Here is a 15,000-nt window from a genome sequence, read left to right on the forward strand (position 1 = left end):
CTCACACACTCACCACTGCACCACACACACTCACACATGCAATCACACACTCACCACTGCACCACACACACTCACACACTCACCACTGCACCACACACACTCAACCCTGCAATGTGCACAGGGCAGGCCATGGTCTGCATTCCGCCATTACTCAACACATGTACTATCTTTGGCATGCTTTTACATTTGCGCTTGGTATGGTGCAGGAATAATATCATAAGTGGAAAAATGAGTAATAAGCCTTTGTGTCTGGAATGCATTATTCTCTTTTTTTCTCAATCTTAAAAGTTTGTGATGGAAGGTCAATATCGGGAGATCAGGAAATTTGAATATATGAAATGAAAGTTGAGAATAAGGTACTAAGTCTAAATATGTTGAATGGAACTTGAGAATATTAAATTGAAGTCTGCATATATTTAATTCAATTTAAGTCTATGCAATGAAACGTATTGGGCATTACAGTAAAATTACATATGCCTACAATTTATTTTGAAAAAAGTACCTACATACATGTTACAGATTACAGAGTTATAACATAGTGTTACTAGCCACCTCTGAGGCCTGCCAATGCCTGTGTGGGCCAAAATAATAACACCTTCATGTCAAGCCTGTGAAACTGTGTCTGTCTCAGGCTCTCATTCTGCACAAGAATCAATCTGAAATGTTTCATGTATCAGGGTGTCTAGATGAGAGAGTGAATGTCCTTGGCAAACAGACATCACTTCGGCTGCCAGCTACCAGAAACTCAACTTACCCAACTGCTTTCTGAGAGAAAAATGAGTAGATAAAGATGCCAAAACTAAACCGAAACATAAACAAAATGCGGTATATGGACATGCTAGAAGACTACAAATCTAAGTTAAATAGGCAAACACCTCACGATGTGTCATTTTGTAGAAAGGCAGCAAGTCTGATTTGTGCACAGAGAGCTGCAGATGTTACATCTGAGTGCCTTCACCATGATTGAGCGTGTTGTAGTGGAAAGGGTCACTATGTGCCAGGCAGCCATCGCGTCTGACAAAGACCTCATCATCTACAAGAGAATAACGGGAGAATATCACAGAAAGCACATCCAGGCCAATCGGGTATCTAGACACAAGGCAGATCCACTTTAGTGTTACCCTTACAAAGACAACTCATGGGCATGACAATGGCCTCCTAATGAGCCAATCTAAAGAGACACAATTTTCTTTTCATGGGGGCATTTTGATTTGTTATTCAGCCGGGCACATTAACTTGTCTTCTTTTGAAAGAGAGGTTGTGACACGGTATCTGGGGTTGATGATGTTGGTCACATAATAGTTTCTCTGATGTTGTGGATTAACACTGTGCTGGGCACCAATGGTTTAGGTGAGCTCTCACATTGGGGGAAAAAACACTGATCTTGACAATACTGTCTACCCTCATATCCATTTGCATTGCAAGTTGTTCTTATCTTGATATTCCTTCTTCAGGTTTGGAGAAGTCCAGAAAGGAAGAAACTACTATTAGAATCTTCTTACTGCACTGCCACATACTTTACACATGGGGAAGCGCCATTTATTATAACAGAATACAACCCGAAAGTCAGAATGGTTTGTCTAAGGGAAACTAGCTTTCTGCTCTGGTAGATAACACCACAGGTGGCTCTGAATCACAGCTACAGTTTGTCACCTAGCAGCTTGCTCCTGCTACTGGCTGCAAGCCGTCTCTATGGTGACTGTGCTTTGGAGAACCCAGAGTCCTAAATGAGGCCAGATCCAGGTGGAGAGACTGACAGCTCATCAATCCGTCAAAGCAGGAACTAACTGTTCTGACCAGAATAGCAACTACTTCAGGAGGGAAGCAAAGTCATTTGCCACAGAGCATATGGATTTAAGTGAACAGTATTTAAGTTCACAGTGTGGGATGCCACTTCACAGAGAACAGGGGTTTGATTTCAGTTTGCAATTTACTGGAGCTAAATTACAGTCTATATACAGAGCAAGAGTCTGATTTAATTTGATAAGCTTGAGACTAATCTCTGTGACGCAAATTCTGGTTGATCTCCGTGGGTCAGGCATGGTCGATCTTTGTGGACTATTTGGCTTGTGCACGTACGTGAGGAAATGTAATCAATGTCATCAATGATCATCTTGTTGATTATTGTAAGTTAAAGAACACAAAGAGACTGTGGTAATGGTGATACACATCATGGTTCACTGCAGTTCTCAGTACTACGTGACCAGAGCATAATATGTTACTACCATTAGATCATACAATTGTGTGTAACAGTGCCATATCTCAGAGGTGTATCTTCCAATGGTGTAACAGTCAAAAAAACTGATAGTTCAGTGCATACCTCAGTTTTGATGGAAACAAAACTAAATAGAGAATAACATTCTCCTTATTTCTGTAGATAAATATGAGTAAAAAAGATTCTTAGATAAGACCTACTAACTATAATAAGACTTACTGTAATAGGAGTGTTACAAACACACACACACAAACACACACACACACACACACACACACACACACACACACACACACACACACACACACACACACACACACACACACACACACACACACACACACACACGCAAACGCAAACGCACACACACACACAAACACACAAACACAAACACACACATTTGTGAGGCTGAGGAAGTGTCCAGAGACACAAGTCTCTTCCAACTCTCACACTTGCGGAAGGGGTAAAGAAGAAAAAGAAAAGAAAAGGAAAGAAAAGAAAAGAAAGGAAAGGATTGATCCTCAGTCAGCCTGTCCAGCTATAATCAACACCATTTTTCATCTGAATAGACTGGCAAAAAGATCGTTCCTCCTCAAAGTGTAGCAGGGCTCTACGCTAAGGTTTTTCCCAAGGAGCACATGTGCTCCTAAATGAAAAAATGTAGGAGCACACAAAGAAATTTAGGAGCACAGCAGGTTTTTTTTACGCGGAAGCAAAGCATGTCATACTCATTTGCGACCTATAGTTCCAAACATTGTATTTTCCAACTTTTAACCCCATTCATGTTCAGTTATTCCAAAGCAATTTAGCTGGTAGATTGATCAAATTATTCAGTATCTAACGTAAGCAACACTTTTACTGTATAGCTAGAGAGCACGTGTATCACATTGGTTTATAGTCTGTCAAATTAGTTCTAGTTATTGGTGTTCGTTGGCATACAAAGTTAGTCTTCTCTTATAAGCCTAGTTAGTACATCTGATTAGAGCTAGCAACAATTAATTGCAGATGATGGGGTCCCATATCTCCGTGTTCATTTTGGCATATATTTTCGATTCAGTCTTAAGACAAAAATGCATATTAGTTTTAGTCACATTTAGTCATAGTTATCCTTCTTAGTTTCAGTCTAGTTTTCGAAAACTCATTACAATTTTGTCTAGTTTTAGGCACATTTAAAATTCCATATTATAGCCACATTAAACTCCTTCCCTTCTCAGGCCAAGGGACCTCCTGTGTTGTGTCTACTGCATAGTAGTCTAGCTTGCAGTACCAAATTGTGGATGCAATTAGTCTCCAAGATACAGATCTCATGCCTACAGCTGAATTCCAATTAAATCAATGTAAATAATAATTTAAGGCAATACTTGATTAACAGAATTATCATTCAAATATATGAGAATACATGTTCTCCTCATGTTTAATATTTATATTATATAATATTGTTGGCTAATCTCATGGTCTACTAGGCGAATGTTTAGCCTAAATGCACGTATCGTATAGCCTACTGTTGTTTATCTGTAACGTTTTAGTTGGCTAGGTTACTTTTTCCAGAAGGGATCATAAAGCAGTAGTAGACTTACGTAACTTTTATATTAAATTCAAAGAGATGGTGTATGCTGATTGCTGAAGAACATTCGGGAGAAAAAGCAGCAAAGAAGTTTGACATTGACCCGAGAGGAATGCGATAGGCTACGACTAGCAGGTGGAGGTAGAAAGAAAACTAGGCTGGATATCAAACCAGCTCGTTGAATAAATGTTTTCAGTCCGCGATAAGCATAATAGTGTCTAGAAAAATGATTTAATTCAAGGCTTTGGAAATCTTTTCCTCCGTGACTGACAGTGGAGACCATAACTCCGATGTTTATTTTTTACGTTGACACCCCGACCTAAAGCGTTACGCGATGTGCAGGAAGTGTTGAACGCATATGCAATGAATTCCATAGCCTACTGCAATTATGCCCATTATTTAAATAATTCAATTCTATAACAGAAGATAAGTAAGAAATAAAGTCCTGCCCCAAATAAAGGCCGGTGCGCTGTGCAGCCTAAGTAAATACAAGCCCCAGCCACTATTTGAGGATTTACGGTACTCTCTTTTTATATGGCTCTGGCCCATTGGTTGCGAATCGTCGTTCTCATTTGCAGGACGTTCAGCGCGTCATCTTGATATGTTCACATCAGTCGCAACCCTGTCACTTGTTTCCATGTGAAATCAATGGAATGCTTCACTTTTTGGCGCTGTATTGACAACTGTCTGTCACTCGCACACTGTGCTCGTAAATAATTTTTCAAGTTCGCACGTACCTATTTTTAGGCGCATATGCGAGTGAAATACTCGCACTGTAGAGCCCTGTGTAGGCCAAATAGCAAAGTCTAGTCTAGTCCAACCACTAACCGATCAATCTATCTATCTCTTTTGCTTTAAATGCAGGTGTGCATGCATATATCTGTCAACCTGTTTCATAGTGTATTATCTTCACAGATATTTACAACAGCAACACTGTATGAGTGACAGTCCAGGCATCCGAGAAGTGTGGCCGCACTGTTTACACATCTGAGTAGTGTGGCCGCACTGTTTACACATCTGAGTAGTGTGGCCGCACTGTTTACACATCTGAGTAGTGTGGCCGCACTGTTTACACATCTGACAGCAGTCCAGTGTCCTCCTCCATTGAAAAAAAAAGTCCCATTAATGCACACACATCAGTACCACACATGCAGCTAAAGCATAAAGCAGTCCTGTGTGTGTCTCCGTGATACTGTCTCAGCTCCACATTTTGTGTTTACAGGTGATTTCAGGCCAGTCTGGGCAACGACAGCCTGCTGGTCATTGATCTAAATTACACCAGCGCTGGCTTGGGCTTCACCTCAGGAGTGTCCCCACTCCTCACAAAACACAACACAAAAGTCTGAGAACCCATGAATAATAATCACATCAGAGAGACCAAAGGACAGCTGTATTAGCTTATTCCCAGAAAATTGCATGTCTCCACACATAATAGACTATTGTACAGTCTGCACTCTATTGCCGGGGAGAGAAATTGATATGGCTTCATCATATTATTTGTTCACCTCAATAACCTCCATTATAGACCCAATGGACTCAATTTCACTACAGGAGGGCTGCTACTGGCCATGGATGTGTGGCCTGCTGAAGACCTCATACAGGGGTTTCCCAGTCCCTCTTTGGCCCACCACATTGCGTGTTCTCTGACTCTACCTGCTCTAAGAGGACTGATTGAATTCCTCAATGGACTTGATTAGAATAGGCTGTCTTCAGATAATCATGAGTAGCCCATCCTTCTGATTAATGCAGCTCCACACACACACACACACACACACACACACACACACACACACACACACACACACACACACACACAAACACACACACACCAGTGTTGTTTTCGTCAGGCAAGACGAAAACGAAAATGACGTCGTCAGACCCCTTTTTTCCATGACGAAAATGAGACTAAGACGAACGTCACCAAAGCCATATAAAGACTAAAATGTGACGAAAAATTTAGACATTTTCGTCAGACGAGAACTAGACGAGACTCAATTGTTAGTGAGTGGACGAACAAAGTTTCAAAACATGCTTTTTTTCCGCCAACTATAATATGCGTGCAATGTCAATCAAGAGCTCAGACATCAGAAATGGAGCCAGCTGCTTGTCCTAACAGTCACGCCCCCATCACACACTAAAAGCCTCGCTCACGCGCAGCTGCCGTACGGCTGTACGCACTGTGCGTACCTTCTGCTACGTGAGAAGAAGAAAGAGAGAGAGAGAGTCTGCAATCATGCACTGAGCCTGGCCAGTGCACAAAGCACAAACAAACGAATAGTGATTAAAGTACAAACAAACGCTTACAAAAGTTATCTGACACACGCTGTTCCCAGCACGACGCATGTATTGCCACTGTAATTCAATACTATGAACGCATATTACAATAGGTAAACTCAGTGGCGGTTCTGCATGGAATTACGCCCCCGGCGATATCCTCTCCGAGCGCCCCCCCCCACCCGAAAAAAAAATCTTACTTTTTCCAATTATAACAATATAAGTGAAAGAAAAAATGAAATGTATCAATTGCACAAATCCTTCAATAGAACATTTGAATAACACACTTAAGATAATTATTGCACACATAATTTACATTAATGTTAGCTAACCAGCCATCTGCAAGTTATGTTGTGCAAGTGCAACGCTTGCTAGTCTAGTGGTGTCAAAAGGAAATCTATGGTCTAACCAGCTAGCTATCGACCTGTTAATTATTAAGATTATACTAGTACTCTGTATGCTTTTCAATTGCACAACTCTTTCAATAGAGCATTTAAATAACACACTTTAGATAATCAATGCACACATCATGTGCATTAATGTTAGCTAACACCAGCTCTTTGCAAGTTATGTTGTGCAAGCACTCAACATGCATTATAGTTAGTTGAGTTTGCTAATAGTGGCTAATGGGATTTCGCTAACGCTTGCTAGTCTAGTGGTGTCAAAAGGAAATCTGTGGTCTAACCAGCTAGCTATCGACCTGCTAATTATTAAGATTATACTAGTACTCTGTATGCTGTTACATTATGTAGTTGTGGCTAGCGGGATTTCGCTTTAGCCTAGTGTCAGATGAATGAACATGTTCATACCCTATGGTCAAATCAGCTAGCTAACGCTAGCTAGCAAACAACTCAGTTGGTGCTCAACATTAGCTGGTTGCCTTACAGTAATAGAGTATTGGTTAAGCTACACTTGATAAAATAAAACACATTTTTACCTTGTCCACTCGAGCATCCTTCAATAGCTTTATCGATAATGTAATAGACTACTCTGTTAAAGATGTATTACATTTCCCTCGGGATGAATAAAGTATCTATCTGACTATCTATCTATCTATACTCTGCTCACTATTACCTTCACCAGTTGGATAAATTGATGCAGTTAGTGGTCTCCTTCCACCAATTAACCTTGCCCTTGGTGACCACATAATCGTTCTGTATTACCTATTTTTATAAGCCATTTCACACAATTCAGAAAAACAAAAAGTATAGGGTAATTATAATGTTTATTGGGAGACCCAGAGCTGAACTGCCCGCCGCCCCCTCTCTCTTTCTCTCTTTAGTTTCCCCCTTTCACCCAGGATTGCGCTGCACCTTCTTAGCGAGCAGGTGCGCCTGCAGCTGCAGGGGGCGCCAATTTGCCAATTCCTCACGCAGTGATATGATATATAGAAATAGAAAAGCGCTTCGCGGCCCAGATTATTATTACTATTTTTTTAAGTGCTCGTGCCGCCCCTCACGTGTCATGAAAAAGTGCCGCCCCGGGCGGCTGCCCGGGTCGCCCGTGCCTAAAACCGCCACTGGGTAAACTGCAGACAGAGGGGCGCGCAAAAAAAATGCGGTACTACGATCTCCCTGTCCAAATGAATGGAGTCATTTGACTTTATGATCAGCAAATTCAGGGTTTGCTTCAGTATCTTACACCCTTCCTCCTTATCCGACAATGTATGGCAGCAAATAAAATCGGTGTACGGACAACTAATGGCCGTTGAGTATGCAGAGCTGGAGCTGTGGAAACAGCTAAATGAGTTACAGCCAAATCGCAGTGAGCCTTGTCAAGCCCTGGAAAGTTCGGCAAATTTCCACCCAAACATTCATTGAGTCTTGTTGACAATGCCCGTTTAAACAACGTCTGCTGAGCGGTCATTAAGTACAATCTTAAGACATATCTACGAAGTACGATGACTGACAAAAGACTGACCGGACTTGCTCTCATGAATATTCACACAGATTTGGAAATCGACAGTGAAAAAGTAAAAAAACAATATGCAGAAGGAGAATTCACTTAAATTGTAATGGCAATACGTTTAGGCTGTAACCCATTATCTGCGCGTGAGTGTTAATGTGCACGGTTTTTTTTGGGGGGGGGGGGGGGGGGGCATTACGGAGCAAATCTCCCGACTATTGCGCCCGTCATGGTTAAAAATAGCTTGCAACGCCAACACGAACAGTGGGAGAAGGGAAGGGGTAACATAAAGTTCTTAGAATTTCAATACAACAATTTTTCCAGCGAATACAAAGTTCTAATACTTTGCCGGCGAATACAAAGGTTATAAAGTTCTAATATTTCGAGAGCGATTTTAAAGTTGAAACCGACTTAGTTGACCACACGCAAGTTAACGCAGTTAAACGAAAGCTAAAATAATGTGCTGATTCATTGCCGTTGCATCACCTCAAGCAAAGGTGCAGAGAACATCTAGGGAGGAAGAAACAACAGCCACAACAGCAGCTACAGCTACACCAAGGGCATTGCAGTAGGTGGCTCATTGTATTTTGTGTAACACATGTATTCAAAACATCAAGCCTTTCGCCCACTACACTTTCATGCTCCGGTAAGTTTTTTTCCTTTGCTCTCGCACGCCCCCTTCAGTGAAGCAGAGGTAATGTTTGCCTTCCCTTAGTTTTTTTCAATGCGGTTTTTTGTCAGATCAGTAAGACTATAGTATGATAAGCTTTTGAATATCCATGCTGTAGTGTTAGTTGGACAATATTTATCTATCATATAGGTGTCATTTCAAAGCTTAATTTAGATTTTTTTTAGTAGACCTAATGCAGCGCTTCTTATGAGGTTAAATTAATTCATCTGAAGTACATTTTTAATAGCCAACTCTTGAATGTGCTTTAAAAAATTGTGGTCATGCAAAAGTAAATTAAATAATGAATGTATAGTTAAGGAGGGCCTTTAAGGATGCCTGGGTATAGCATACAGCGCGTGTTGCGGAAGTCACCAGCCAATTGGGCAATATTGGTTGATTTCTTTTAATCCATTCTGAGAGTGATTAACATAATATTAAAATCATAGGCAAAGATTGTTTAGATCAAACAATGTCAGAGTAGGTCTGAAATGGCAGGTTTAATTTTGGCCGGTAAAAAATATGATTGGCTGGTAAAAAATTTCATCTACCAGCCAAAAAGTTAATTTCCAGCCCTGCTTGTACGGGCAGTACGGGGACAGGGAGCCGAGTCGAACGACGGTCACGGAGACGAAGCCACGACCACAACTTCATGCTGCGGCTTCAAACTCACAGGAAAAAAATACCACAAACCTCAAAAGGCACCTGAAGGCCAGTGTGTTTCATTATGATAAATGTATTGGCCTATTAAATAAATACACGCATCTTATGTATATTTGATTTTTGACTAAAACCTTTTGAGTTTTCGTCGGACTAAAACTAGACTAAAACCTTTGGAGTTTTCGTCGGACTAAAACAAGACTAAAACCTTTGGAGTTTTCGTCAGACTAAAACCTTTTGAGTTTTCGTCAGACTAAAACTAGACTAAAACTTTCAAAGATAGAAATGACTAAAATGGGACTAAAACTAAGAAGCATTTCGTCAAAAAGACTAAGACTAAAACTAAATCTAAATTGCCTGCCAAAAACAACACTGACACACACACACTTTCACACACACACACACACACAGAGTGTCATCCCTGCTAACACTGTGTAGGTCATTCAGTTTCGTCAGGACAGACACTTTGGAGGTAACTACATAAAGAGTGTGCCTTGCATCCCGGCAGTCCGAAATGAAGGGTGTGTCTTCTTGCTTTTCAGCTCATGAACACGCTTGGCTGTAATAGTAAAACATTTCAAAACTGGATGAACTATAATACTCAGACTAAATGTCCCATTCACTCATAAGAATATGTTCTCATAACATGTGATTTATAGGCAGATATAAAAATCTGGATAAATTGCAATAAAAAAATGTAATCTCAGACATCCTTTCACAGCTGGTGTTATTGAGCATCCACATGGAAGATGTGATTTTCAACAAGCAGTCTCCCTGGCACTCTCCAGTGCTCTCTCACAGAGGTATTGTAGTCTGACAGGAGAGGAGGGAAGTGTGTACCTGCTCCAGATCACTCCCATATCTGCTCCAGCTCCACTGAAGAGTGGACTGCTATGTTGTGTGCATATAAATACTGCTGACCCTGAAAAGAAGGCACTGAGAGGTAAAGACTTTGAGCTCTGCTCATCTGGGCCTCTGATGAGTCTTTGATAAGGCAGATGTGTGGTGTTGACTTCGAAAGGTGTGCATCTGTGCCATCTGGCACACGGCGCTAACTTCCTGTCCCTCTGCGGTGGTGCACCGAGCGTCTCTCTGTGTCTATTTACAAAGGAGCCTTGACAGGCTGAGGGCGACCTCGACGCCGTGCCACACATTGGATGTTTGATGTGTGGCGTCTGGCGCTGATGTGCGTCTGTGAAGTGGTTTTTGTGTCCTCTGCCAGCGGACGGCGCGACCTGTCGGAGAGGATGCGGCTCCTCTGAGGAGCTGTCCTGCTTCCTGTTTTAGGACGAGGCGCCCAGGCCAGGGCTGCTCTCTTTCTGTCCTCTCAACAAACCCACCCTTTTTGCCCCGCCCGTCCCTCCATCCCTCCCTCCAAGCCACATATCAGGGAGCAAGAAGCATCCATCCCCAGGACAACTTCCTATACTGACTCCACCACATACCATTATTACAACGCTCCACTGACTTTTATATACTTTCTCTATCTCACTCTCTGCCATCTCCTCTAGTTCGCTCTCTCTCTGACTCTCTCTCTCTCTCTCTCTCTCTCTCTCTCTTTTCAATGTGGCATCAAACCTACTCATCTAATAAACAGATTCACTTGCACATATATCCTGGACAAACAACCGAGAAAAAGGGCTGGCTGTGTTTGTTTGTTTGTTTTTTTTTCTTCAGCGTGTAGCGCAGCAGCATCCCCTTGCATGCTATTGTGAATGACTTAAGCAGAAGTCAGAATGGCCAACACACCAGCAGGGGATAAGACTGGACAATGCTGCACAGGACCAAAAGCAAATATACACACTCCAAATGAAGTGAAGTTGAACTATTAATTATCCTACTCTGTGTGTGTGTGTGTGTGTGTGTGTTTGTGGGTTTATTTGTCTGTGTTTAAACTTTATACATGTAAAATGAATGAGGTTCTTAAACTATGGCTGTGCTATAATCCCTATTAAAGGCCAACAACTTGCTGTTTTGCAAAGACTATTCAATCCTACTCTCCAAAACGTCTCCCTAGAACCACTTTGTTGTTAATGTCCTCCGAATCACTTCATATCCAGTATATGTAACTCAATAGCCAATGAACAGCTGTTTGGCCAAGACAAAATTACACAAACAACAATCAATCATCACTGCCAATGTTTGCATTACTGTGAGAACAGGGCAAACATCAATAACTTAAGTAGTGCTCTGTCCTTTCAAAACCAAAACTCTAGGCATACATTATGAGCATACAGAGTATTATGTAAAAAAATAAAACAGGTACACAAAACACTGATGTCTTATAGTTATCAATTAAGTTAAAAATGTCCATTATAAAAGACATGTTACACATACACTCAAAACAGTTCAGTTGTTTCAGACACATGAAGAAATCAGTGTTGCACTTACAATTCTGTGAGCGGCAGATTCTGGAAGAGTGGCCATGACAGGGTTCTCAGGGGGTTCTTGGACAGGTTTCTGTGAGAGAGAGAAAAAAGGGAAGGAAGGATGAATGGATGGACAAAATGAATGAGAGTCAGAAAAGGCAGGGAGACCAAAGCAAAATTTTAACTTCTTTTGTTTCTTTTTTTTGCATTTGAGACTGGCGATAAAGCAAACATGACAGGCCAATAAGAAGGAACAGTTCTTGGGGTAGGAAGCTAAACAGAGAGGGTAGGTGTGACTGCAGGGCAACTTGCAGCTCTGGCAATCGGATAAGCAGGAACTTGGTCATTTTCTGGACGAGAAATTAAATAGACACAGAGAAGCCTGGGGTTTAAAAAGCCACGAAACTCAATTCAGAGGAGACAGAACAGCTCTGCCAGTTTTCAGGCTCTGCGACGGGACATGCCCTCTCTTAAACAAGACTGATAACTGTCAGTGTGTGTGTGTGTGTGTGTGTGCGTGTGTGTGTGTGTGTGTGTTTGCAAAACAGATAGAGGGAGTGTGCCTGCAAGAGGTCAAACAGCTAGTTAAAAGGATGTGTTTGTTTGTGTGTGTGTGGGGCCGGGGGGGGGGGGGGGCTTGGGGGGGGGGGGGGGTAGATTGAAAGGTTGGGGAGGTAGGGAGTTAACAAAATGTGTTTGTGTGCGTGTGTTTGTGTTTGTGTGTGTGTGTGTGTGTATCCGTCTGTATGTGTGTGTGTGTGTGCTTGTGCGTGTGCGTGCTCATGTGTGCATGAGCGTGTGTGTCAGTACTCAGTACGTCATTGTCATTGTCCCATTGAACTCATCGATACTCTTAACAGCGACCACCTGCCCTGGCTGCCTCTTTTTTTACATCTGACAGGTGATCAATGCTCTCATGTGGACAGACACATACACCCCCACCCCAAACCCACACACACGTCACACAATAGGCGGGCCACACACACGTCAGGACACAAGGACACAAACACAGCTCCAAGGTCCCTATGTTCCCCAAATCAGTGGTCTTCAAAGTTGAATCTAGTGACAGTTCCCATAGCATCCTGTGATGTGATTTGGACATGGTCCACCCTCTGCCTCCTCCAGTGGCCTGGAAGAGGGGGGCTGTGTCTGGGCATCCAAAAGTAGTGGAACAAGGAATAAAGCGCAAGGCTCAGAAGACAGCGGGTCCTATACCCACACGTTAGCATCCACCAGTGTGAAAGCCCAGGACCAAGCTGTAGATTCCCACACTGTCTACAGTCTTGAGCTTACATGCTTTGAGTAGTAGGGACTTTAGTTGATTTTGACTTATTGAGCTGTTGAACACGGACCAATAATCCAGAAACCAGGAGCCTCTCAGAGCAACTGGTCCTCTGGATATATGGTGGAGAGAGGACAAGGCATCTTCTGTAGGATGTTGTTTTGTGTTGACAAGCAAGCGGTTGGGGGTCCAGACTGTGTGTGGGTCTGCAACAGGCTCTCAGAGCACTTCACTGGGAATGAGATTATTAGCACGCATATAAACCAATTTGTTTGGGGGATAACGGAGGTGTTCTGCAGCAGGTGGTCTGTGTGTGTGTGTGTGTGTGTGTGTGTGTGTGTGTGTGTGTGTGTGTGTGTGTGTGTGTGTGTGTGTGTGTGTGTATGTGTGAGGTGTGTGTGTGTGTGTGTGTAGGGTGTGTGTTTGGGTGGGGGGGGGGGGGTGGATTGGAGTGGATTTGTCCGGAGATTAAATGTATCCATGCAAACATGTGACAGTGGGTCAGAGTGTTTTTTGGGGATGAAGCTGGAATCTCCATCCAGACTGAGAGCCTTGGGGACATTTTAATATTTACAAGTTAAAGTTGCTTCCTATATTGTCTACAGCTACACAGTGACTCATATTCTGTATTTATCAAGAGCTAAGTGATAGCCAATTCTTTCTAGGCAACACAGAATTGTACAAGACGTTTAAATGTCAACTGACAGAGACACTTCTGTGACTGTGCCCCACTATGACTTTGAGATAACAAGTGTGAGAATATCCTGACGCATCCATGAAAGCACATCAGGTGATAATAAACTGCACTGTTCCATTTGTTGTGCTATATCTACGGCACTTTACTGCAATCCCTTCCGTACTTCCTTAACAATAACAGCCATGCACTTCCATCGTAATGATCTTAAGTGCTGCTGTGTATTGATAGTGGAACAGTGTTAAAGGCATAATTCGCGTTTATACTCCATTAGACTTTTTGCCAAATTCAGCAAATTGCTCCTCACAGCACTTCGAGCTATCCGTTCTACGTGTGCACTCAGGAACAACACAAATGGGGAGTAATTTGAAGGGCTGTTGGCTCAAATATTAACAACAATTCACCAGAATTACGGACTGTACCTTCACACAAGACGAAGGATTTCTGACCACTTCATGACTTTTGCCACATGAGTGTACTGCTCTTGCTCTTTGTGTTCCTTTGGAAGCCAAGGTTCAGAGTTATAGTCAAATGAAAAAGTTCTGCAATCACACAAACTCTTGGCCAGTCCCCTATGTCTGTGTGTGTGTGTGTGTGTGTGTGTGTGTGTGTGTGTGCGTGTGTGTGTGTGTGTGTGTGTGTGTCTGTGTGTGTGTGTGTATGTGTGTGTGTGTACGTGTGTACGTGTTGTACTTTAGACTCCTGCAGTAGAGAAACACCTCCTGGCTGCTTGCTTGGCTGCTAAGGCTTGTTTCCATGGTAACTTGAGGCTGGCTGAGAATCTTGACACCTCCCTGATACCCATTTCCTGTGACACATGGTGTGCAAGTGTGCTCTATGTGTGTGTGTATATGTGTGTGTGTGTGTGTGTGTGTGTGTGTGTGTGTGTGTGTGTGTGTGTGTGTGTGTGTAGGAGGGGGGCAAAGAACATAGCTCTGACACCCGACCAGCATACTCGACAACTCTCAAAACAACAAGTGAACAAACGAAAGAATGCATAAACACACACAGGCACATATGTGATGAATAATGATGAATACAAATTAATAATTAGCAAGTAATTTGCACTAAAGGATGAATACACACACATACCAACACACACTTACCAGCATGCACATTATCCTGCACCCATTGCCCTCAGTACTCTAATAACCTCATTAAACAGATAATGAGAATATTAAAGTATCAAGAGATGCACCAGGCCACAGTAGCTTTGACTCCCTCACACACACACACTCACACACACACACACACACACATACACACACACACACACACACACACACACACACACACACACACACACAGACACACACACTCACACACACACACAGAGACACACACGAACACACTCACACACACACACACAC

At 42.4% G+C, this 15,000-nt stretch overlaps 1 protein-coding gene across 1 annotated transcript in view; it reads right to left on the reverse strand.

Annotated features, from left to right (window-relative positions):
• Window positions 1-15,000, reverse strand: part of LOC308368487 (NT-3 growth factor receptor-like) — a gene marked incomplete at both ends in the record, with an annotated part of 184,190 nt that overhangs the window by 102,582 nt on the left and 66,608 nt on the right. The window contains one exon of the mRNA XM_080842660.1: window positions 11,677-11,745. Within this exon, the coding sequence (XP_080698786.1) occupies window positions 11,677-11,745 (69 nt within the window). The remainder of the gene's footprint in view (window positions 1-11,676; window positions 11,746-15,000) is intronic.

Source organism: Sprattus sprattus (genome assembly GCF_963457725.1).
Source record: "Sprattus sprattus genome assembly, chromosome: 7".
NCBI lineage: Eukaryota > Metazoa > Chordata > Actinopteri > Clupeiformes > Clupeidae > Sprattus > Sprattus sprattus.